The following is a 25,775-nucleotide window of genomic DNA, read 5'->3' as shown; positions in this document are numbered from 1 at the left end:
TGCAAGGGAAAAGAAATTGAGTAAAACTTTCTGTGTACAGTTATCAGGGATTAATAGACTTTGCGTAGGCAACCATCATCCGCTGTGTGTCGGTTTATTATTTGGTGAGATAATGTCATATAAAGAATCTGAATGATCCACATCTATTTACTCAAATTTCACAAATTATTTTATTTTTTTTACTACAAAGTCTGGAAACTAGGGTCTGGAAACAGTATGCAATTTTGAAATCTCAAATGTGTAGGAACCTTGTAGATATGTCTCTGCTCCACATTGATTTTTGTGTGCATCTCTGTGGCTTACAGTGCTCGCTAATCATGCCTGTTGCACCTCATCCCATCTTCTAGATGGAAGCCCCAACGTTGAGGAAGCATACCCAGGTAACAACTTTCTTTAAGGATCACTAGCACACCCCAACCCACTGTTATGGCTGTCCTTGTCTTGTCTCTGTTCCTTCTGAATTCACCTTTGATTAAACCTTTTATTTACCAAAGTACCAAAAAAAGATGAGAAAAAAAGATAAATATCCTGTCATGTACTGACAATCTGAATTGGAGTAGGAAGAAGTTACAACTTAAATCCTACCCCTTCAGCAATCCATCCATCCATCCATCCATTTTCTGAGCCGCTTTTCACTAGGGTCGCGGGCGTGCTGGAGCCTATCCCAGCTATCATCGGGCAGGAGGCGGGGTACACCCTGAACTGGTTGCCAGCCAATCGCAGGGCACATACAAACAAACAACCATTCACACTCACATTCACACCAACGGCAATTCAGAGTCACCAATTCATGCATGTTTTTGGGATGTGGGAGGAAACCGGAGTGCCCGGAGAAAACCCATGCAGGCACGGGGCGAACATGCAAACTCCACTCAGGCGGTGCCGGGGATTGAACCCCGGTCCTCAGAACTGTGAGGCTGACGCTCTAACCGGTCGACCACCGTGCTGCCCCCTTCAGCAATACCGAAGATAATTTATTCTTCAAGAAGTGCAGTCCGAAATACATAACGTACATGTGGCATGCTTCAGAAATCATATTACAGCACGTTGCAGATGGAGAATGACCCAAAGCATACTGTGAAAGCAACCAAAGAGATTTTTCAGGCAAAGAAGTGAACTGTTATGCAATGTCCAAGTCAATCACCTGACCTGAATCCGATTGAGCATGTATTTCACTTGCTGAAGACAAAACTGAAGGGAAAATGTCCCAAGAACAGACAAGAACTTAATACAGTTGTAGTAGAAGCCTGGCAGAGCATCACCAGGGAAGAAATCCAGCATCTTAAAGTTAGTTTGATTTATAATTGTTAATTTGTCCCATTACTTTTGGTTCCTGAAAAAGTCGGAGGCATACAGGATATGCAAAATGTTATAAATCCTACGACATTAATCTGATTTGTAAACCTTCAAATTCAATCTGAAAGTCTGCAGATAAAGCACATCTTTTTCGTTTCATTTCACATCCATTGTGGTGGTGTTTAGAGCCAAAAAGATGAGAATTGTGTAGATGTCCCAATATTAATGGACCTGACTGTATGCATAATTTCCACATATAAACCCAAAATTACAATCAGTAATAAAGTACAAAGTAAAAGGGTGATTGACTGTAATAAGTTCTTGTAGTGGTAGAAATGGTCACTAAATTTGTTGTTCCCAGGAGAGTGGAGTGAGGTGCTGTACCCTCTCCTCGCCACGCTGACTGACTGTGTTGCCATGATGAGCGACAAAGCCAAAAGGTCCATGGTCTTTCTACTGATGCAGGACATTGCCCCGACCATCGCCATGGACGTGTCCCTGCAGTACCGCCGTGACATTGTATTCTGCCAGACGGTCAGTTGTTTGTTCAAGTGTGTGGCGTGTATGCACGGATACACAACAACTTGCCGTGTGTGTGTGTGTGTGTGTGTGTGTGCGTGCGTGTCTTTCTGTTGCAGCTCACTGCTCTCGTCTGCGGCTTCATTATCAAACTGAGGAATGGTCTACGTGATAATGGATTCCTCCGGCAACTGTACACCATTGGCTTGCTGGCTCAATTTGAGTCCCTACTCAGCACCTACGGTACATTCATGCATGCAACGCATGCATTTTCTTGTGTCAGCATGGTTCCCATGCGTGTTTGAGCTTTTGGAAAATGTGTGACTTTTTTTAAAGTGATTGAAATACAACCCCAATTCCAATGAAGTTGGGACGTTGTGTTAAACATAAATAAACACAGAATACAATGATTTGCAAATCATGTTCAACCTATATTTCATTGAATACACTACAAAGACAATATATTTAATGTTCAAACTGATAAACTTTATTGTTTTTAGCAAATATTCATTAACTTAGAATTTTATGGCTGCAACGCGTTCCAAAAAAGCTGGGACAGGGTCATGTTTACCACTGTGTTATATCACCTTTTCTTTTAACAACATTCAATAAATGTTAGGGAACTGAGGACACTAATTGTTGAAGCTTAGTAGGTGGAATTCTTTCCCATTCTTGCTTGATGTACAACTTTAGCTGTTCAACAGTCCAGGGTGTCCGTTGTCGTATTTTACATCTAGTCTAGTACCCGCAGTCTTTTACTACAAAGCCATGCTGTTGTAATACGTGCAGAATGTGATTTGGCATTGTCTTGCTGAAATAAGCAGGGGCGTCCATGAAAAAGACGTTGCATGGATGGCAGCATATGTTTCTCCAAAACATGTATGTACCTTTCAGCATTGGTGCCTTCACAGGTGTGTAAGTTACCCATGCCATTGGCACGAACACTGCCTCATAACATCACAGATGCTGGCTTTTGAACTTTGTGTCCATAGCAGTCCGGATGGTTCTTTTCCTCTTTGTCCCAGAGGACACGACGTCCACAATTTCCAAAAACAATTTGAAATGTGGACTCGTCGGAGCACAGAACACTTTTCCACTTTGCATCGGTCCATCTTAGATGACCTCGGGCCCAGAGAAGCCAGCGGTGTTTCTGGTTGTTGTTGATAAATGGCTTTTGCTTTGCATACTAGAGTTTCAAGTTGCACTTACGGATGTAGCGCCAAACTATATTTCCTGACATTGGTTTTCTGAACTGTTCCTGAGCCCATGTGGTGATATCCTTTACACATTGATGTTGGTTTTTGATGCAGTGCCGCCTGAGGGATCGAAGGTCACGGGCAATCAATGTTGGTTTTCGGCCTTGCCGCTTACATGCAGTAATTTCTCCAGATTCTCTGAACCTTTTGATGATATTATGGACCGTAGATGATGAAATCCCTAAATTCCTTGCAATTGTACGTTGAGGAACATTGTCCTTAAACTGTTCGACTATTTTCTCACGTACTTGCAAAGAGGTGAACCTCGCCCCATCTTTGCTTGTGAATGACTGAGCAATTCAGGGAAGCTCCTTCTATACCCAATCACGGCACCCACCTGTTCCCAATTAGCCTGTTTACCTGTGGGATGTTACAAACAGGTGTTTGATGAGCATTCCTCAACTTTCTCAGTCTTTTTTGCCACCTGTCCCAGCTTTTTTGGAACGTGTTGCAGCCATAAAATTCTAAGTAAATTATTATTTGCTAAAAACAATCAAGTTTATCAGTTTGAACATTAAATATCTTGTCTTTGTAGTGTATTCAATTAAATGTAGGTTGAACATGATTTGTATTCTGATTGTATTCTGTTTTCATTTATGTTTAACACAACGTCCCAACTTCATTGGAATTGGGGTTGTAGTTACAACAAATAGCTTTTGGATTGAATCATTTGCTTTGTTAGACTGCAAAATAAACTTTGCCAGACATTGAAGCGCTCTATCTGGGCCTTCCCTGTGTTTCTGTGTGGGGGTGAAGTCTTTTTTAGTGTGTCGTGAGAGATCATCAAGTGTGCTGCGGGAAATTAGGATTGGTTAGGGTTTTTGCTTATTTGCATTTTACATTAGGAGCACCTACAGAATATTAGTTGTACATCACCTGACATGCCATAATTATTTGTTATAATTCATATTTATGATTGCTGGGTCTTGTCTTATAAATTTTTCACAGCTATAAGGTGCTATAAAAGCTGGAAACTTTACCTTAAACCTGCTTCAATGAAAAAGTGTATAAACCCTGTTTGGTAAGTTTTATAATGTTTTTAGGTGAGGAGCTGGCCATGTTGGAGGACATGAGCGTCGGCATCACGGATCTGCGAAATGTTACCTTTAAGGTAGGGTGACTGGTGTTTATGAGGGGCCGTCAGAGGTATAATTCAGGATTACCTCTCACACACACAAAATGAAAAGCTCTCATACACACTACCAAGAATGGAGAAACTATCCAAAAACAAAAAAAATAAGAATTTGAGGAGGGAAAGGGCAAATACTTTTTCACGGCGCTGTAAACTGAAATATGCATTTTTGTAGTGTTTATGAGAGCGTTTCAGTCGTGCTCATGAGAGTGTTTTAGTAGCATATGTATATAAGAATTTCAGTATTTCATTTAAGAGTGATTTTGTGGTGTGCGAGAGCAAAAAAATCAGTAGTGTGTGTAAGAAGCCTTTCAGTAGTAGTGTGTGTGTGTGAGTGATTCAGTAGTGCGTGTGAAAATGTTTGTTGTTTGTGTGTAAGAGCAGTGTGTATGTATGTATGTATGTGTATGTAAACTGAATAACAATTCAGTAGTAGTTAATTAAGGCTTCTTTATACTCGCGACGGTGCTGACGTCACTGTGGCTATCACGCGCACAATTTGCCTCTATACTCAAGGTCAACACCACAGGGTGGAGTTTCCTCTGTATTTTATGGCCATTTCCAGTAGCCTTTTTTACTTTTCTTTCCGGAACAAGGAACAAAGCAGTAACAATGGCGACCGTGGAACAGTGTCTGCTAGAACAAATGGACCTAGATGACCAGATGATACGTTTAATTATACTGCAAACTCGATCAAGAAGACAGAGGCAGCGGTGGTATGCGGAACAGAGGGGAAAGCTGAGTACGTCATCACAGCATGTGACAAAAATGGACCAATCATGAGAGATGATCACCGCAGCATTCTGCGCCTGGCGACAATTTGTGCCGTGTGCGCGTCAAGTGCCGCAGAGGGGCCGTGCGGCCCAATGCGACGGTCACGTGATCCAATGCGGGTGCTGTCGGCAGCGCGAACGCGGGAATATTAAGAGGCCTTTAGTGTGAGGGTGTTTCTGTAGTGTGTATGGGTGTATTTGAGTTGTGTATGTTGTGAGAGGTAATCCTAAATGATGTCCTTGATGGCCCCTCATATGTGTTCGCCACATACCCACATGACAAATACCAACACAAATGAATGTGGTGGTATGTTTCGTGGTGGTCGGAGGGTCCGTAGGCGCAGAATGGCAGCCACGCTTCCGTCAGACTGCCCAAGGGCAGCTGTGCCTACACAAATAGCTTACCACCACCAGGTATGACTGTGTAGTGAAGGAATGTGTGCAATTTTAAAGCATCTTTGAGTGTCTAGAAAAGCGCTATTTTATATATAAAAAAAAAAAAAAAACTGTGTTTGAAGGTCACACAGGCGACAGGCAGCTCTGCCCTCGATATGCTGCCAGTCATCACGGGCAACCGCGACGGTTTCAATGTCCGCATACCTTTGCCGGGAACCATGTTTGATGCGTTGCCACGGGAGATCCAGAGCGGCATGCTGCTGAGGGTCCAGCCGGTGCACTTCAACGTCGGCATCAACGAGCAGCAGACTCTGGCGGAAAAGTGAGTAAGGCGGCTGAGCTGAGAAAAGTTTGTACAATAGTACCATAACTTACTAGTGCCCCAACTTAGAAGTTTTTCAAGTGAAGAGCCGTCGCTTGTTTGATATTTGCTCTGTGCTGTGAGACAATATTTAAGATTCGAGGTGCTTCAGAAATGCTGCCGCTTGAGTGAAGTAAAAAGAATGTATTTGCAGTAGCTACAGTTCAGTGCCCGAGTGCTGTTCGTGATAGTGGAGTAGCTTGCAATTCGGCACGATTATTTACAGCATTGGATGAGATGTATAGCGATGGTCCACCAGGAGTTTGGTTGTTTGGTGCCGGTCGACCCTGGATGATTATTTTCGCCTGTGTTTTGCTCTAGCCGCTAGTAGCTTGGGAGCTGGCAACCATTCTCTGAAAACGTAGCGTAGCCAAGACGGACTGAATTCTTGAATGATACACTTACGGTAGTCAACTGGAAATGGCATTACAGTGGAAAGTTGTTGTTTCAGCTCAACGTTGCATTTGGATGAATAGATGATGCAGAAAAATATTTAGCCAAGCATGGCATATTTATTAAGGAGCCGTGCTCTCATCAGTCTCACAGAGCCAAACAGCCATCAATTAACTCAGCATCAAAGAACTCCGCTGACACACAGGAAGAAAGCAAATAAAAAGGCCATGAACAGGGATGCGTCTAGTAGCATGTGTCCTAGCGCCTCATTTGTTTTGTGACTTTGGACTAAAAAAAGTGTGTGTGCATGTTTCAGGTTTGGAGACACGTCCCTTCAGGAGCTCATCAACATGGAGAGTTTGACAAGGCTCAATTCTTACTATGAACAGTTTAAAGAAGTCCTGCCTGAGGACTGTAAGCAATACATATAAAGACACCGCACAATCCATCAACATGGTGACGCCAATAAAATGTCCTCTGACCCGCAGGCCTCCCGAGGTCTCGTTCTCAGACCTGTCTTCCAGAGGTGCTCAGGTTTTTGGGGAAGAACGTAGAAGCGAGGAAAAACAAGAATGTGGACATCCTGTGGCAAGCTGCCGAGGTGAACTTCCTGTTTTAAATATTCCTTTAATCATGCTATTGATGGACACAATGGTTCTGCTCCTGGGTGGAATAGTGTGCTATCTATATGCTTCCAATGCTATCAGACTTTCTGGATCCTTTCCTCTTACCGGCAATCTTCTCTGCTGATCTCAGATCTGTCGCCGGCTAAATGGGGTTCGTTTCACCAGCTGCAAAAGCGCCAAAGACCGGACAGCCATGTCGGTCACCCTGGAGCAATGTCTGATCCTGCAGCATGAGCATGGCATGGCGCCACAAGTCTTCACTCAGGCGCTCGACTGTATGCGGAGGTATGACGCTTTTTTTCTGTCGCGATTGTCGTGCTTTGCTGTTCGGGATCTGGCACGGGCCTTCTTTTTTTATTTTTTTTAAATTTGGTTTTTTATATCATTTTTCCCACCACCATCCTTTGTTTCCTACTTTCTCCTCCACTCCTGCTTTTTATTGTGCTAGTGAGACTCTGAAATCACCCATGTGGATTTGAACAAGCAAACAATTATTGAACAGTGAACCCTCGCATATTCGGCATTCACAAATTGTTATATATGCAAATCTTTGGGGAACCTATACTCTGTTATTCACTCAAAAACTCACCCATTCAGTTTTTGTGCTCAGCCCAAAGCAATAAAATTATTATGTTGGTGCCATCTTATGGAATATTGGTCTTGTTGTTAGGTTTAATTAATTGCTGTTTTTTGATATTCTTTTGAGATGTCCTGTTTTGTTGGCGGTCCATGAATGTACCACATGCACAGTCGGTAAAACTGAAAGATATCGTTGAGCTTTGCTGTTGGGGATTTGTCACAGGCTCTATTTTTTTGTCTACCACAATCCCTTGTATCCTACTTTCTCCTCCACTCCTGCTTTTTATTGTGCTACTCACTCTCACATGCCCAGTGAAGACTGCAATCACCGATGTGGATTTGAACGAGGAAACCAATGAACCCCCGCGTATTTGGCATTTGCAAATTGGCATATTTGCAAATGATCTGGGAACGTATCCTCCATTACTCGCTGAGAACCTTGCCTCGTTACTGTTTTTGTCATATATGCAAATCAGTCGCCTTTTGGCGTATTTGGCCGTTTTGAACTCAAAATAGGCCATTTATGTAACTCTTATAGATCCGCTGAGTTCTTCCTGGGGGGGGGCGCCTTCACTGACATCATAGGCCGTTTCGTACTCCTTGAACGCTGGCAGCTAGAGCCATTCCACACATCCACCATCAACACACAGAATTAGTTTGTGCAACACACAATTAGTTTACTGATGTTAATGTTCAATGTATTAAGCGATGGACCGATGTTAAGGATTATGTCACAACACAGAATTAACTAACTTCAAATTCAGAAATGGCCAATAAAAACAGAAAAATATATATTTGGGATTACCCTTTGAAAGTTGCTAATAGTGAAAAATTAAGTGAAACAGACAATGATTTTAGTGAATTCTTTTCTAGAATGAGAGTGCTTAAAGAGGAGGATGCTATTCGTGTGGCATCAGGTGCAGGTGGAGATGGGCCTGGCTCAAATTGGAGGCCAGAACAAAAAAGCAAAGAAATGAGGCAAATTTATTTTTAATCTTAAATTTGTACATCAACATGTACTTTTTATTTGTTTACATTTTTTTGCCGTATTGTACTCTTTAGAGTCCACCAGATTGCTTCATTTATGTTAAAATCAAAAACATTCTCTGGGGGGGGCTCTTGGACCCCCCCAGACCCCCAAAGCAAAAAAAAGATTACATTGGTACCATTTTATGGAATTTTGGTGTTGTTGTTAGGATTCATTCATTGTTTTTTCATCTAGTTTTGAGATGGCCTTTTTTGTTGGTGATCCTTGAATGTACCTTGTGCCCAGTCAGTGAAAATGAAAGTATGTTTTTGCTTCTCTCGTGATGCAGCTACTAATTCCCGGTTTAATCTACTTTGCCAACATGTATTATTGTGTGTAAATACCAAAAGGTGAGTTTAATGATTTGTGTAAAGTGTGAAGGTGGTTTGTTTCTGTTGAAACTGACTACTGACTAGTTATTTATGTAACATGGGTTCATGATCGTGTACATGCTAGATACATGGTGTTGATGCTTTGATCATTGTGTTGTAACAGACCATAGTAAATCAATCAATGCAAATGGCATACCACTCTCTGAATTAACTGCTTTGCCGTCATCTTGTGGCACCTCTGGAAATTACAAACTCCTTTTAGGGGGACCATGATTTAGTTACGGATTTTCACTATAATAATAATAGCAGGGGTTCACTGTACTTTGGTATCACTAAAAAGGAGGATGTTGTGTTCTAGCTGGAAATCTGTGTATCTTGATTTTGTATTCGACACCTCTGTTTTGTTCACACCCCTCTCCTTTACTTCAACCCTACTTCACATTGGCTCATCAGATGCCCAGCATAAAAAAAATTTGGGCTTGAGCCTCTCACACTCTCGTCACATTTTTGGGGTATATAAACATAGAAAATCTCACCAGTACAATATATTTACATTTACTAAGATTCATCTTTCTGAATTTTCTCTTATTTTCTCTCTCTTCCTTTCCCACTTCCTGTTTCCTATATGTTTAACTATTGTGTGACCCATTTTTTGAGATACGTTATGGACATTCTTGTTATTTTTCTTGCATTGTTGTTTGTCATTGCATCCCCTCCCTGTATGTACATGGTGTATGTTTATTTTTGTGTCCTCTCCTCCCGTTCACTTCTTGCACCTCCCATACCACACCTCCCGCTTCTTTCCTCACCCCTCCCACACCTTTTCATGATTCATTGGTCCTTACCACTCCTGCCCCCAACATCTCAGCATTGGGACAAGGGAGGGTGTGATCCAGAAGAACCTGAGCGGTTTACTGCCGGTGCGTGACTTCCGCATGGACCCCAGCCTCCTGTACTCGCTGCCCCTGCTGGCCCTCAGTCCCAACCTCCTGGTGGTTTGGATCTTCCTCAGCATGACTTTTATCTTGGCAAGACTCCGCTGCAGCTGAGTGGCTGAAAATCGTTAGTTCAGTAGCGCCTGGCCCAATTCTTTGTAATTGAAAATAATATTCAGCATAAGGGTGGGTTGATGTGGTTCAGGATCTGTGCCATTGTCCTGTGCTAACTCTGCTGCATGTTCGACTGATGCCTCATCTACAGAAACTTTATCCTGTTTCCTGTCAAATTTACTGGACAGATCTTAGTATAAATAATATACAGTAGTTATTTACTGTCAGAGTGTGGTCATTTTCTGTGAGTTACCCGTGGTCGTGCTCACAATTGTTTTGTGGGTCCACTGTGGTTTTGTAAAGCACTTTGGATATTGCCAGCATGCAGGAAATGATGTCAAGTGACCTTAATGGATTGTTGTGGATCACAGAATTTCTGCGTATGGCTTGTTGGAAGACTGCCCAAAACTGGCAAGTAACTCACATTGAAAGTAATATGTTTGCACAAAATTCATATTTAGGCATTTAAATAGCTACTTGTCTTGTCCTCATGCGCTTTTGCTCATAACCTCCATGCAAGATGAGGTTTACGTTGATGCCAGATGTGGGTAGATATATTTTATGAAACTACATTTTCCTGCAATTGTTTGTTGTTCTAAATAACTGCACCTTAAATTATTTTTACTTAAGAATTCACTCTAACAATATGTAGAGAGAACTAAATTACATGACCATGGTGTATGTATGCCACCTACAAACCCAAGAGCACAGCGAAACAGATGCTTATCCCATCTGATCTGGGGCGTTAGCAGAGTAAAACCTGGACAAATCACCTGTCAGTCACAGGACTGACACAGTGAAACAGACAAACTTTTAAAATCACACCTTTTTACAATTTAGTCTTTAATGAACCTAACATGCAGGGTTTGGACTTTGGGAAGAAGGCTAACAAACAGACTAAACACAGGAAAAACTCCAAGTGGAGATTTGAACCCACATCCCACCCCAAGCTAGAAGGTTTAGCTTTTAAGCAGATGTGGTAACCACTGTGCCGTCACAAAATATACCGTATTGATGATGCATAGTTGTGCATAGAACAAACTTGAGTAATCTTGTCTGCTTCAATGTCTGTGTCTTATAATTGGAAATCTTTAATAATTTGAATTTTGTCAATTAGATTTTTTTAATTTATTATGCCGAAAGATTTCCATCAAGAGGAAATTCAACTGTACACTATTTTCTGTTGTTGTTGTTGGACACCACACAAGAGCCAGATCACACACATGCAGGCATGCAAGGAGGGATTCAGAATAAAAGTGCGCAAAGAGTGCTGCACGACTTGAGCTGGTGTGGTCGGGAGGATCCTCGAAGCTCAAGGGAACCTCGACAGTAGCCAGCAAGCAGATAGATAATGTTTCCTGGCAGAGTAGTGGAATCGATCATCTGTTGAAGAAGCATCCCTTTTCCCCCTCAATAAAATAAGTACTGTAACTGTAATTACCTTGGATCTGTTTAATTAGATATACTCTTACGTACGTTCAAAATTTGAACTCTGTTGTTAGGATGTTAACGGTCTCTCAAATATAGCGTGGACACTTTCCATATGTTGTACATGGGTTCCGTGTGCAGTATTAAAGATAATCTTACATTATGTGGAGATTGGTTAGGTATACAGGTCATTAGTTTTGCCCATTCTGCCTAATTTCTAGAACTTTCTCTGTGTTTGTCTATCATACTCCTTTTGTGAATAATGTAGTTTAAAGTTTAAATTTCACAGGACGTATAGAATGCAGTATTAGCCCGGTAGATACTATTTTAAAACAATACCCTCATTTATTGGTGGAATGCTGGGTGATCTGCATAGTTGTGGAAACTATATCGAAATAAAGTTGATGAGCCACACAATGAAGTTAAGGGAAAGAGTCGCGGAGGCTCGACTCAGGACAAAAGTGAGTATTTGTGAGCAACAGTATGCTTTCATGCTTGGGAAGTGTACCACAGATACATTATTTGCCTTTAGGGTGTTGACGGAGAATTACAGAGAGGGTCAGAACGAGTTGCATTCTGTCTTTGTAGAGCTAGAGAGAGGGAGAAATTGTGGTGCTGCATGAGAAAGTCTAGAGTGGCAGAGAGGTTTATTAGTATAGTGCAGGACGTACGAGGGCGCCATAACAGTGGTGCGTTGTGCTGTAGGTGTGACTGCATCAGGGATCAGCTCTGAGCCTCTTCCTCTTTGAAATTGTGATGGACAGACTGACAGATGAAGTTAGACTGGAATTCCCATGGACCATGATGTTCGCAGATTACATTGTGGTCTGCAGTGAAACCAGGGAGCAGGTGGAGGAATATTTAGAAAGGTGGAAGCATGCGCTGGAAAGGAGAAGAATGCATCAGAAACGCATGTGCTTCAGTGACTCCCGAAATGTTGTCAGATGTTGGTCAGAAACAGTGGCTTGATTGCTACGAAAAAGGTGGTGCATACGTCGAAGTGTACCACTGACTTACGGGTGAACATTCCAAATCAAAGATGGTACCACAAATATTCAGTTAATTTAGGTTTTATCCTGTGAATTTCATCCACTTTATGTTTCAATTAAATATTCAATACAAAATAAAAACCCATGAGTAACTTTTGAAACACCCTGTATAGATAGATCTATACTGGTAGAAGGATGATGAGGATGGAGCTGCCAGGCAAGAGAGTTTAAGAGAAGGTTGATAGATGTAGTGAGGAAAGAGAACAGTTGGTGTTAGAGAGAAGGCTGCAGAAGATAGGCGTACATAGAAAAGGATGGCACGCCGTGGCGACCCCAAATGGGACAAGCCAAAAGGAAAAAATATTTTTACGGGCACCTGACACCTTCACCGGTGTTGTACGTGATTGAGTTCAATGAACAAAAGTTCATGAGCCAGTTCATATTTTGGGCACAACTGAGCTGAACTTAGTTCATTTCTACCTTATGAACGTAATTGAGAACGTGGTCATTCTGGCGTCAAAGAACGGTTTTCGAACGAACGTTCATTTTCATTCAAGAGTGCAAGGTTTTGTTACGGACTTCCAGGAAAACCCGTCTGAACACACTATATACGAGCCTTTATATGTCAGTGGATAAACATTGTATTTGGCAACCGATTCAGTGCAGTGTAGGCCGCCATTCATGACAGGCACTTTACAGCTGCGTGAGAACATGAGGTGCGTTCAGGGACACTGCATAAATGGGAGTGAATGTGTTCTTCAGTGGTTCTTTTTTAATGCAGTACATAATTGGAAAAAATTATTCGGCCTATTAGGAAAATTATTTGTATCAGATTCTTTAGTTATTCTTTAATATAGTCAGCCAGAGCGGCAAGGAATGCAGTTATTTTGCTCATGTCATATTGTGTTGCGTGCTTTTGTTTGCACATTAAAGACAAAAGTCCTGTTTTTGTTTGAATTCCTCATTTTAAAAAAAGACCATTCAAGCAACACGATTTTCCTCATGTTTTTGCGATTGTGGGGTGAAAGCTGCAGCTGGCTACTAGTGTGGAATGAATGGGTGGTAACAATGGGGAAATGAAATGCCAGTATTTTAAGGGAATAGCCCATCAGCAACATCCATCCATCCATTTTATGTACCGCTTATCCTCACTAGTGTCACGGGCGTGCTGGAGCCTATCCCAGCTATCTTCGGGCGAGAGGTGGGATACACCCTGAACTGGTCGCCATTCAATCGCAGGGCACATACAGTGGGTACGGAAAGTATTCAGACCCCCTTAAATGTTTCACTCTTTGTTATATTGCAGCCATTTGCTAAAATAATTTAATGTACACAGAGCACCCCATATTGACAGAAAAAAACTTTTGCAGATTTATTAAAAAAGAAAAACTGAAATATCACACAGTATTGTGATATTTTCAGTATTCCAGCCAGTATTCAGACCCTTTGCTGTGACTCTCATATTTAACTCTGGTCCTGTCCATTTTTTTCTGCTCATCCTTGAGCTGGTTCTACACCTTCATTGGGGTCAAGCTGTGTTTGATTATACTGATTGGACTTGATTAGGAAAGCCACACACCTGTCTATATAAGATCTTACAACTCACAGTGCATGTCAGAGCAAATGAGAATCATGAGGTCAAAGGAACTGCCTGAAGAGCTCAGAGACAGAATTGTGGCAAGGCACAGATTTGGCCAAGGTTATAAAGAAAATTCTGCTGCACTTAAGGTTCCTGAGAGCACAGTGGCCTCCATAATCCTTAAATGGAAGACGTTTGGGATGACCAGAACCCTTCCTAGAGCTAGCCGTCCGGCCAAACTGAGCAATCGGGGGAGAAGAGCCTTAATGAGAGAGGTAAAGAAGAACCCAGAGATCACTGTGGCTGAGCTCCAGAGATGCAGTCGGAAGATGGGAGAAAGTCAACCATCACTGCAGCCCTCCACCAGTCGAGGCTTTATGGCAGAGTGCACAGACGGAAGCCTCTCCTCAGTGCAAGATACATGAAAGCCCGCATGGTGTTTGCAAAAAAAAAACACCTGAAGGACTCCAAGATAGTGAGAAATAAGATTATCTGCTCTGATGAGACCAAGATAGAAAATGTTGGCCTTAATTCTATGCGGTATGTGTGGAGAAAACCAGGTACTGCTCATCACCTGTCCAATACAGTCCCAACAGTGAAGCATGGTGGTGGCAGCATCATGCTGTGGGGGTGTTTTTCAGCTGCAGGGACAGGACAGCTGGTTGCAATCGAAGGAAAGATGAATGCAGCCAAGTACAGGGATATCCTGGACAAAAACCTTCTCCAGAATGCTCAGAACTTCAGACTGGGCCGAATGTTCACCTTCCAATAAGACAATGACCCTAAGCACACAGCTAAAATAATGAAGGAGTGGCTTCAGAAAAACTGTGACTGTTCTTGAATGGCCCAGCCAGAGCCCTGATTTAAACCCAATAGAGCATCTCTGGAAAGACCTGAAAATGGCTGTCCACCAAGGTTCACCATCCAACCTAACAGAAGTGGAGAGGATCTGCGAGGAGGAATGGCAGAGGATTCCCAAATCCAGGTGTGAAAAACTTGTTGCATCATTCCCAAAAAGACTCATGGCTGTATTAGCTCAAAAGGGTGCTTCTACTAAATACTGAGCAAAGGGTCTGAATACTTATTGCTGTGTGATATTTCAGTTTTTCTTTTTTAATAAATCTGCAAAAATTTATTTTTTCTTTTTTTTTCTGTCAATATGGGGTGCTGTGTGTAGATTAATGTGAGGGGGGAAATGAACAAATGATTCGACTGCAATAAAACAAACAATGAACAAACTGAACAATTTAAGGGGGTCTGAATACTTTCCGTACCCACAGTATAAACAACCATTTGCACACACATTCACACCTACGGGCAATTTAGTCTTCAATCAACCTACCATGCATGTTTTTGGGATGTGGCAGGAAACCGGAGTACCCGGAGAAAACCCACGCAGGCACGGGGAGAACATGCAAACTCCACACAGGCGGGGTTGGGATTTGAACCCCAGTCCTCAGAACTGTGAGGCAGATGTGCTAACCAGTCGTCCAATGTGCCGCTCCATCAGCATCTGAGGGAGAAAGAACTGAACTCGTTCATTTTTTTAAATGCTGAATTTAGTTCAAAATGTTGCATTGCTGTATGAATTGAACTAGTTCTTTTTTGGAACGGCGCACTGAACTTTTAACTAGTTCGCATAGAAAACAAACTTTCCCAACACTGACCTCCACCAATAAAAAGTTAAGTAAATCAAAGGTTCAAAGTGAAAATAGTTCAACTTGGCAATTTAGTTGCACTTTTGGTTGCAGTAGGGTGTTCTTCCTCCAATAGGTGGCCTGAAAACCTGCTCTTAAGATATTGAGCATCTGCTTCCATCTGATCCATCCATTCAGTTTCTATACTGCTAGCCAACAGAGATTCTAACTCACATTTCCTGACAGTGAGAGGGAGCATTACTTACTATTCCACTGTGCTCTGTGTACATACTGCCACTGCTGAATTTACTCGGTTTTATTTTTTGTTTTAAGTTTGACCCATGAATTAATTTAATGTATGTTTATGCAAAAGGAAGTCAACATTATTTGTCGTCAGCTGCCTCCATCCTAAAAGGTTAAGATCTTGCTCTTTACATACACAGTATTTCCGTTCATTTGAAATGTCCAAATTAAATATTTCTGAGCACCCGAGTGGGCCTTGTTTGTCTGCTCGGTTGTTCTGAACTACCTCTGAGAGACACTTTAGGTGTTTGTGTCAAATCCATGAAAATACAAAGGAATCAAGTAAAACAATGTGTATGTCTGCGTAAATGCATGCGTGCATTCATGCATAGGATTTATAATCTCTTTTGTTACAGGTGTTATGACACTTGAGTGATTGCCCTTAAATTGTTTAAAAAGACTAACAAACAAACAATAATGTAGTTGATTTATCCAACACTAACATCATTGATTATAAAGTGCTTGTGCTGTTTTCCAGAATTGTATTTAAATTGAAACACAGTATATTTGAAACATATACATAGTATATGCTCATATGTATATACGATCGATAGCTGTATTATGATGCTTATGCAATAAAGCTGACTGTATTATTGCTCCATTATATGATGTTTTTGTTATTTGCCACATTTGAGAATGAAATTAGTTCTCATTCTCTAATCAGATAGTTGTCATGTTCACAGATGCATAAATATTTTCCTACTCATTTTGTTAGTTGTGAATGGTGAGCTTGTCAAATCACCAGATGACGCTCTTATCAATTCATTCCAGCTGTTTATTTTTCCAGTTCAGACAGTCAAAATGTTGAATTTTGCTGTGAAATGCTGCTCATTACACAAAATGCACTTTAAACTGAGCTGTCAGCATTTCCCCGAAACGAACATCCTTCATTTGAATCAAAGCTGCAATAATATCCTGCTGTGTCCAAAGTCCTTCCTTTTCTTCCACAAGAGCAAGATCTATTGGGATCCCCAGACAAAACATCAGATGGAAAGTCTTTTTGCTTAAGACAAAGAAAAGAGGCTGTCTTTTCCTATTAATGTGGTAATAGTTGATGTCCTCTGACTATTTGTAGCACACACAGAGTAAGTGATTTATTCGTGACCTGTGATATGTTTCTTATTTCATCAGCGAGGGCTGTAGACGTGAGAACACTGTGAAGAACGTGGGCTCTAGAAAGTACGCCTTCAACTGCCTGCAACTCAAAGCTTTCCCGAGACACTACCGGCCACCCGACGGCACCTATGGGAAGGTGGAAACCTGATGGGAATCCACGCCCTTAAGGGTAAAAATCATCAAAACCTCACACTGTTCACAATTCTACATCCGCCACGTTCCCAGCAATGCTGGGACTCACTGCTGCCTTCGTCATAAAAGCCTTCCTGGACTATAATGGTATGTTCTGCACTGTAGTTGCTTTTTCACAATATGCACAACTGAGTGCCTATGATTGCAGAGGTGTATAAAACGTATAATTAAATAATGTACCCGACTCCTCGTCATATCCAAAAACTACTTCAGCTTAAAAATCAGTGGAATGTGGTTGCAATCAGGAAGCAGAAAGACGTGTGTAATATTTAGACTAAAATATTTATATTTTGTCAAAGTTATGCTGTCAAATGTGTTAATGTACGTATAGACTTATGTCAAATTCGTGGAAGTGTGGTGAAATTTTGTTTTCCTTTGCTCACCATGAGCTTATGTACAAGCATATTAAATGTGCTTAGATCCCTTGAAAAAAAAGTTACATTCGTCCATTTTATTGTGCAGTATTCTTTTTCTTGTAATTTGTTTTTAAACAAGACATGAATTATTTTTTCATAATTTAAAACAGTTCCCTGGGTGTAAATAAAAGATCTGTGACATTCTTCAGTCAAAATAGTGTTACTTACTTGTCAGACTCGATTTGAAATCACTTGTTTTATCAAATGTTTTAGTCATTCTTCCCCAGCCTTGTTATACTGGCCCAATGGACTTTCATTACCATGGGAACTGGGGGTTGAGCTAGGGCGTTGCGACTAAGCAAGCGGCTACTTGTTCTAAAACAGCCCAAAGTTTGGAGAGAAAGCAGCATTATCTGCAAAAATCCTCATGACCACATGAGGGAGTGCATGCTCTATGCTGGGCACATCAGTAAATGTTTATTATTATGTAACTTTCCTTTTTCATAATTTCTTGTGTAAATGAGTATTCCCTTTGAAAAGTGAGCTTTCATTTCACAGTAAACACAAGAACAATTTCCCAACTTTTTTATGACTTAAGCTAATCGTTGACAATTACTTTTTTTTTTATATCTATAATGTAACTTGGCCAGACTTTCATAGGGATCCACCCATTTTTGCAACATAAATAATTTTAGTAGAAACATTATATTTGTGTGTGTGTGTGTGTGTGTGTGTGCGCGCACATTGACAAATCTCATTTGCAATCCATGCTTGTGGGGGTATTTTGTAGAATTGTCTTCTGGCATAGAAAAGAGTGATTTTGAAAGAAAATCAAGGTATTCTAACATATCTGATGGGGTGTGCTCCTTTATTTTAAACTGCAACTGAATTCCACAAGACTTTTGCGTGGGTAGGCAAGAAGAGATCGTTGCACATAAAAGTGCAGATGGATTTTGAACAGACTAGCTGTTTGACCCAAGCCACATTGCTGATTAAAAATATTTTATTTCTCAAAACACTGTAAATATACATACAGTATTTACCTGGCACTGGGTTTATAACTTTTTGTTGTCTGTTAAACAGGGCTTTTGACTGAGGTTGCGATACGTTAGTAGTACGTGAGCCTGTTTATTTCTTCAGTTTACACATTATAATACTGATGAATAACATTTTCCCAATGAACCGTGCTCTTTCATGAAATCTCCGTTTTAAAGGGAAAAAAAATCACCTCAAATAAATTTTTGTTAGTTAAAAAACCCATGTGATGTCACTGTTGGTTTCAATCTTATGAGTAGGCCTGTTAAATTTCAATGAATCATCCTTCCACTACATCCTGACTTAATGAGTTTGAGGTGAGTAGTCCTCCACACTGATACAGTACTGATGCAGTAAAAAAAAAAAAAAAAAACTGTCAACAAAATATTTTAGCAAGTTTACACTTGAGGCGGTATACGGGGAAATAAAATAGTTTCAGTATTAAAGCTGTTCTCACGCCTCCCTGAATTCTATGAATTGCTGTGACTCCTTAGAAGCGTCATGTAACCCGTTTCAAATTCCATGAACAAAACAAACCATTAAAGTAAATGTGTCACGGATCTTAACAACGCACCATTGATGGTCAGCAGCTACCTCAGATGTTCACTTTTTCTACATAAAACCAAAACTTTGTTGACTAGGAGCTATTTAAGCTAAATGAGCTCTTTGTTGCTTAATATGTGTAGTTCCATAAGTTCAATTTCAATTGCATAAACAACCTTCCTGCACAAAGAATAAAGTAATTATTAGATGGGTTCAAACTACATTTTAAACATTTACCCAGTTCCCAGACCTTTAGCTTAAATTCATTGTTATTGACTAGAAGTGTAAGGAATGAAGGAGACTAACTTGCACCAAACCTCCCATAATTATTAACTCTCCAATACGCATACACCAGGGTTAATTTTATTTGCATTTTGAATTAGGTTTAGTGGTTAACTTCTCTACACACTTGTATGATGGTTAAAACATTGTCTTTATAGTTAATCAAGGTATTCGGATAAGGACAGTTTGACCCCTGAAATTAACGAATTGATTTATAATTTACATTTATTAGGAAGCCCAAATAATTTGGTCGTTGACCACTGTCCTGGAACAGATTTATTTATTTTTTAACATCATTCATTTTCTGTAAGTAAATTCTCAAAATGACAGTATTTGAAATTTGGGAGGAATGTTTCCAGTAGTTTATAGAAACAATTTATTTTACTCAAACATGTACTTATAAATAGCAACAAAAACAAAAAATCATACGTACAGTAATCCTTCGCTATATCACGGGTAACCTATTATGGATTCAGTGAATTGCAGATTTTTGTAATCATATTAATTTCGCCATATAACAGTATTTCTTTATATACTTTTTAAATTGCCGTGGTAAAATAAACATTTTCTAGCTTAAAACAATAAAACCAAATGAAAATTACTTAAGAGATTTCCGAGTGTCTTTGAACGCATCGCTTTGCATGCCCGTGAGGGCAACCAAGGGGTGGGGGAGCGGAGTTTGTTGATGCCATAAGTTACGTCTCACAGTAACTTGGTTTCGTTACTTTATCAATAAATGTGAGATAAATCGACTAACATTGCGGCCTATATCATTGGAAGATGTTACAATAGTTTATTTTAAGCCCACGATCCCGCCCAAACGTTCTGTTCCAGCCAAGGTACCTGACAGTTAGCAGCAGAGGAGGCTGGGACCTGTAACAGCTAACTAGCAGTAAAGATGCACCTTCTCGACCTGATGAAGGAAGTGAGGTTTGTGCCATAAGAAGAGAAGAAGAATCACCTTTTATTGTCATGAACATGCATGCATGTATGCACATGAAATTTGTTCTCTGCATTTTACCCATCACAGTGAACACATACACGTTAGTGGAACACGCTGGAGCAGGGGGCAGCTGAAGCACCCGGGGAGCATTTCGGGGTATCAGTGTCTTGCTCAAGGACACCACAGCCGTGAGTCCAGGGGATGTTGGCGGATGGTCCAGTCGGGGTCTTGAACCTACGTCCCCCACGGTGGCAGGCGATGATCTTAACCATTGGGCCACGGCTCCATAAATAAATTAACGGAAATTATGTCTGAGTGACAGCTGTAATGCTCTTTCCAGCTGTGCAACGCATTCAGAATTGGCATCAACTTCAACGCTGAGTACCCTTATAAAATGTTACAGCCATCCATCCAGTTTTCCGCTCATCTTCACTTTGTTGTTAGTATTATTTATGTTTAAGAGTATACTGTAAAAAGTCATCAAGCGTGTAGGAAATGTTTATGAGTATGGTAGAGCTTAATAACAGTGTGGGAAAGATTAATAAGTGTGGGACTGGGGAGATTCATACACCTTTAAAATGTCTAAAAAAATAATTTAAAAAAATAAAAACATGGCCACCAGTTTGCGGCTTTCACCTATTGCGGGGGTGGTCCGGAACATAACTCTCGCCATAAACTAGGGATCACTGTACATGAACTGTTACGTTTTCACTGTCAAAACACTAGAGCTGTGAACGAGCAGTTTTAAAGCATTTAACAGTGGAATTGCTTGACCTTTTACACCATACACACATACATCACTGAAAACATTTGAGTGAGATAAGATCAACTCTATTTATTGGAATTGTGTTGTAAGGGATGTACAGTATAGGCATGTCTGTTTGATTTCACATGCAATACCAGATATGAGGCAATGAGGTGTCAGAAGTCACATGCTAACCTGAACAAATTGTGTTATAACATTCACCAGTATAAAGAACTGGCTGATGGGGTGCACCAACAGATGCTTCACAGAGAATGATTTACTGACGCCTCGCCAACATGAACGCCTCTTTATCCACCTCCCAACTCCTTTGCATCATGCCTGTCTTGGCTATCCTGCTCCTTGCCTTTGGTAAACTTTTATCCCGCCGGCAGTGCCGTTCTCCAGTAGATGGACATGGCTCCGCCGTGCTGATAACCGGCTGTGACAGCGGCTTTGGATACGAGCTGGCTCGATGCTTGGACCGCAAGGGGTTTGTGGTCTTTGCCGGCTGTTTGTTTCCACAGGGAATGGATGCCCAGAACCTGGCCAGAGAGAGCTCCGGTAATTTGAAAATCCTCAAACTGGATGTCACCAGTGATGCAGATGTGCAGCAGGCAAAGAGGATTGTCAAGGAGAACCTACCAGAAAAAGGTGAGAAGCGAAAACATGATTATGTACGAAAATGTTATTTTATTTAATTTTTGACTCTTGAAATGGAGAGCATCAAAGAGCAATTCTGAGACCACACTGCATCTTTATTATTTTTACCAAAAGAAAAAACTAACTTGCTTATCTCCAGGCCTGTGGGCAGTGGTTAACAACGCCGGCATCTCAGACTGGGCAGAGATAGAGTGGAGCACAATAGAAGACTTCCGCCACATGGTGGACATCAACCTCTTTGGCTGCATCAGAATGACTGTGGCCTTCCTGCCTTTGGTGCGTGCTGCAAAAGGTAAAGACCACACCAATCACAGTCGTATCGTGCTACCCTATTGTTCATCTTGATTACTCACAGGCCGGATGGTTTTCGTGTCGAGCATCTTCTCTTTCTTCAACTGTCTGAACATGGGAAGTTACAGCGTGTCAAAGCGAGGACTGGAGGCGTTTGCCGACTGCTTACGGGTGGAAATGGCCAGCTTTGGTGTGAAGGTACTTTGACAAACCAAAACCACAAACAAATCATGCGACCTTGAGGAAAGAAAAATTTGGCATAGCTTCACAAATGTTTTTTTGTTGTTGGCGTGTGAGTGGAGAACCAGCGTTATTAAAATGTTTTACATTTCTCTTTGTATCACTTTTATGGTAAATGACACCCACATGGGCTATGAGAAGGTTTAGTTTAGGCTATGGGATTGCCAATTTGTTTGGTAACCTAACAGTTAAATCATATGATCTCGGATCATGAGTATGCCCACACCTCTGACCACCCCTCAAGTAACATTTGAACAAGAAGCTGTAAAAGAAGCTTTAAAAAAAAAAAAATAATAATAATAATAATCAATTAGATCCCCTGCATGAATACTGAACTCTGTGTATGAGCAAACAAGTAACATCGGGCCAAAGATAAAAAATACAGCTAAACAAAGATTAACGGAAATAAGCAATTAAATTCATCAACATGAACAACCTATTTGAAATATGAATGGACAGGGATAACAATGTCTATTGCACTGATGTAATACATAATATATATGGTGTTTATGTATGTTTGTTTGTGTTTATGTATGCAGCTCTGCCTTGCTCCAAGACAAATGTATCCTTAAGATGAATAAATAGAAAATTTGAACCCTCAACTATGTTTCCCCTCTTAGGTTAGCATCATTCAGCCAGGGAACTTTTGCCAAGCCACCAACATTGTGAAGATGAAGACCCTGTCCGATATTTGGGTAAAGTTCGATGATGAGCGCAAGCAAATCTTCAACCAAGCCTACATTGAGCTGGCCATCGAGTACTTTGTCTCAACATGCAAGATGGGCTTCAGCAACGCAGACAAGGTCATCACTGCCATGCTGCATGCCCTTACAGCCCCTCACCCAAGACATAGGTACATGGTAGTCTCAATCATGGATCGGGTGTGCTTCCAGCTCTACCTTTTGCTCCCCACTGCGCTCACTGACTCTGTGTTTTCTTTTAGTTCCATGTATGCTAAAAGAAAAGAAATGTTGTATGTGAAGTAGGAAAATACTTTTCATTGTTTTTATTTAACTCTCAAATGATGTGTAAATGACGTTCTGTTCGGTAATCATCTCCATGTCATAAAGCTTTAGTAGAAAACCTCTTTTAAGACGATGTCACATAGAATTAAGCAAAAGATGTGCAAAAGAGAAACTATTTATTTCGGAGACTTTGGAGAAAGGTGCTTCAGTATACAAATTAAGAAAAATAAGTCTTGAATCCTAAGATAAATGCCCATTAAACAACAAAGACAAATGTTCTTAATTTCACATATGGCCATTTGTCTCTCTTGCACAAGATAGCAAACTGCTTGGGGCACTCTTGTGTATGACCTCCTCACTCCAACATCACTCATGCCACAGAATCCTGATTGTAGATGTGTATATGCTATGTTATGTGTTTTTATTAAAAAAAATATATGGACATTTTTCTCTTGGGGTGACTGATAAACGTGATAAACCATTTACGATGGGCCTGCATCTTTTGTGTATTAAAAATGTATCACTATGTTCAGAATACCTATTATCAGAATGTGTTTTCCTGAAATCAATTTGACATCCTGCTCTTGTGATGCGTGTAATCTGTGGGAGCAAAAATAAATTGCTAGTGCTTGTTCGAGCCTTGAGATTAGCTTTCATTTTTTTATGTAACCATAACACTGAGACAGATTTTTCCAAACAAATTCTGAAAAATGACTGGCTTTTTCTGATAATGAACACTTCGCCGATAGAACCTTTAGACCTCTTTTTTTTTTTTTAACATGGTCAGTATGAAAATAAAGCCTCCATTCATGGTATAGTGTGAAAGTATGAGATTTGTAGAAAAATCATTTTCTTTACCCGAGTACATTTCAGATGTTTATTCTCCTGACTAAAGGTCAAAAGTAAAAAAAAGTTGAAGGAAGAATAGTGGCAAAATGTGAGGATTGATTAACAGCACAGCCACAGAAACTGGTGGATGTTCTAATCTGTACTGGGAGAAAATATGTACAAGTTTAGGAGATGAGCCAGAACCTTTCCAGTTGCTAGACATTCTACAACCTCAACTATGCACTTTGTGCACAATAAATAGTGAGTTTAGCTTCAAAGCTTGGTTAAATCTTTAACCTAATATTTGATCAGTAGTGTGAGGTTAGGGCCATCAAGGCCTTCTCTGCGCTGACCAACATTTACAAATTAATTATTTGTTCTGTGAAATTCTATAAATGCATTATTCCTAACATCCTATTCTCTTCATTTTGTAGCATTTCTCTTGGCTGTACCACTTGGAGTACATACTGTAAATGTAACTTTTTTTTTTTTTTTGTCCAATCACATTTCAAAGTCGTCCACACCAGGCCAGAGAAGTAGCCCTTGATCACGTCAGCCTTTTTCCATTCGCTGATTAGTTCAGCTCATTAGTTCATTAGGTCAAAGCAAAACTTAAGTCAACTTCGACTAGTAAACCACATCTGTTGCAATCTGTGCACATGAATACATTTAATAATCAGCATCTATGGTGAGTATGATGTATTTTATGTCATTTCTTGTTGATGTTTTGTTTCATGTTATTAGATAAACATTGAGCATGAACTTCTACCGATGATGTACATGGCACAATAGTAAAGTAAACCAGCCTGGGGTAAAATGACTTTTTCCACATTAAAACTTCATCATTCATCAACATGTGAAGTTTAAATCAGAAGATAAAGTCACATATGCTATTTTTCTCACTGTCTGACATGAAATCAGACTAAACTTTTTCTTGTTTTAGGTCAATTAAGATTACCAAAATCTGAAGCCTATCCCAGCTTACTCTGGGCGAGGGGTGGTGTATTATGGCCAAACAGTTAAAGTTTTGTCAGACCACAGGACATGTCTCCAAAAATTAAGGTCTTTGTCCCTGTGTGCATTTGCAAACCGTAATCGGTCTTTTTATGTTTCTTTTAGAGTAATGGCTTCTTCCTGACAGAGTGGCTTTTCAGCCCATGTCAGCCCATGATGCAACAAGTTTTTCACACCTGGATTTGGGGATCTTCTGCCATTCCTCCTTGCAGATCCTCTCCAGTTCTGTCTGGTTGGATGGGGAACGGTGGTGGACAGTCATTGTCAGGTCTCTCCAGAGATGCTTAATTGGGTTGAAGTCAGGGCTCTGGCTGGGCCATTCAAGAACAGTCCCGGAGTTGTTCTGAAGCCACTCCTTCGTTATTTTAGCTGTGTGCTTAGGGTCATTGCCTTATTGGAAGGTGACTTTTCCCATTATGTTAGACAAAGAACAATGTGTTTCAGGTGTGCCTTCAAATACATCCACTGGTGTGTTTCTAATTAAACCAAATGTTGTCAATCAGAAGCTTCTAAAGACATTACCTCATCATCATCATCTGGGTTTTTCCAATTTAATAAACATTTTTGTAATCTAATTGACCTAAAACATTAAAGGTTTGGTCTACTTTCATGTCAAGACAGTGAGAAGAAAAAGCGTCTTTTTATATAGCGTGGTTAGTTAGTGTGGTAATGTAGTTTTTCTACCAGAATTAATTAGCTTTGATACAGCAATTGATTGAGTTGAAAGCAAGAAAGCTTTCTTTCACAAGTTAAAGTTCACAAGTTAAAAAAATATTTATATATATTTTTGTGGGGAAAAAAACATACATACCACAGCACCATGAGGTCCTCTTCTTCATGGCTAAGGTGAAATGAAAGGGGCGTGAAAAGATTGTAGTCGCATGGCCACA

General features: G+C 40.5%; 2 protein-coding genes and 1 long non-coding RNA gene across 15 annotated transcripts in view; 2 read left to right on the top strand and 1 right to left on the bottom strand.

The window, feature by feature from the left end:
* LOC133402914 (inositol polyphosphate-4-phosphatase type I A-like) overlaps positions 1-20,104 on the top strand; it is a 68,510-nt gene extending 48,406 nt beyond the window's left edge. For 5 of the 12 annotated variants that reach the window (XM_061677239.1, XM_061677311.1, XM_061677249.1 and 2 more), the window contains 10 exons: positions 306-380; positions 1,658-1,830; positions 1,935-2,058; positions 4,115-4,182; positions 5,495-5,694; positions 6,443-6,540; positions 6,615-6,727; positions 6,883-7,037; positions 9,559-16,719; positions 16,807-16,877. In XM_061677239.1, the coding sequence (XP_061533223.1) occupies positions 306-380; positions 1,658-1,830; positions 1,935-2,058; positions 4,115-4,182; positions 5,495-5,694; positions 6,443-6,540; positions 6,615-6,727; positions 6,883-7,037; positions 9,559-9,739 (1,187 nt within the window). In that variant the 3' untranslated portion in view covers positions 9,740-16,719; positions 16,807-16,877. Of the gene's footprint in view, positions 1-305; positions 381-1,657; positions 1,831-1,934; positions 2,059-4,114; positions 4,183-5,494; positions 5,695-6,442; positions 6,541-6,614; positions 6,728-6,882; positions 7,038-9,558; positions 16,720-16,806; positions 17,544-20,033 lie in introns of those variants that run through there. The other 7 variants (XM_061677293.1, XM_061677258.1, XM_061677319.1 and 4 more) reach the window with 5 other exon arrangements.
* A 572-nt stretch (positions 20,105-20,676) lies between these two features.
* LOC133402978 (uncharacterized) lies at positions 20,677-25,757 on the bottom strand. 2 transcript variants are annotated; one of them, XR_009768601.1, is made up of 4 exons: positions 25,697-25,757; positions 21,901-22,075; positions 21,673-21,830; positions 20,677-21,525 (listed from the first exon to the last, which is right to left on the bottom strand). It is a non-coding gene; the product is annotated as an uncharacterized LOC133402978 (long non-coding RNA). The 2 variants fall into 2 exon arrangements; XR_009768600.1 differs by having other exon boundaries at positions 21,901-22,039; positions 25,697-25,737.
* Positions 21,171-23,795, top strand: zgc:113142 (uncharacterized protein LOC503524 homolog). The gene is made up of 4 exons (XM_061677365.1): positions 21,171-21,538; positions 21,687-21,839; positions 21,903-22,036; positions 22,699-23,795. Exons 1-4 carry the CDS (start codon positions 21,184-21,186, stop codon positions 23,062-23,064), a joined length of 1,008 nt encoding a protein of 335 aa, XP_061533349.1. The 5' UTR covers positions 21,171-21,183; the 3' UTR covers positions 23,065-23,795.
* Positions 25,758-25,775: the final 18 nt, after the last annotated feature.

Source organism: Phycodurus eques, chromosome 1, assembly GCF_024500275.1.
Source record: "Phycodurus eques isolate BA_2022a chromosome 1, UOR_Pequ_1.1, whole genome shotgun sequence".
Taxonomy (NCBI): Eukaryota; Metazoa; Chordata; class Actinopteri; order Syngnathiformes; family Syngnathidae; genus Phycodurus; species Phycodurus eques.
This window is presented reverse-complemented; position numbering and strand designations above follow the sequence as displayed.

Coding starts and splice junctions, on each gene's coding strand:
- zgc:113142 (XM_061677365.1), top strand. CDS start 21,184: ATGAACGCCTCTTTATCCACCTCCCAACTCCTTTGCATCATGCCTGTC. Junction 21,539..21,686: donor GGAGAACCTACCAGAAAAAG/GTGAGAAGCGAA, acceptor GCTTATCTCCAG/GCCTGTGGGCAGTGGTTAAC. Junction 21,840..21,902: donor TTTGGTGCGTGCTGCAAAAG/GTAAAGACCACA, acceptor GATTACTCACAG/GCCGGATGGTTTTCGTGTCG.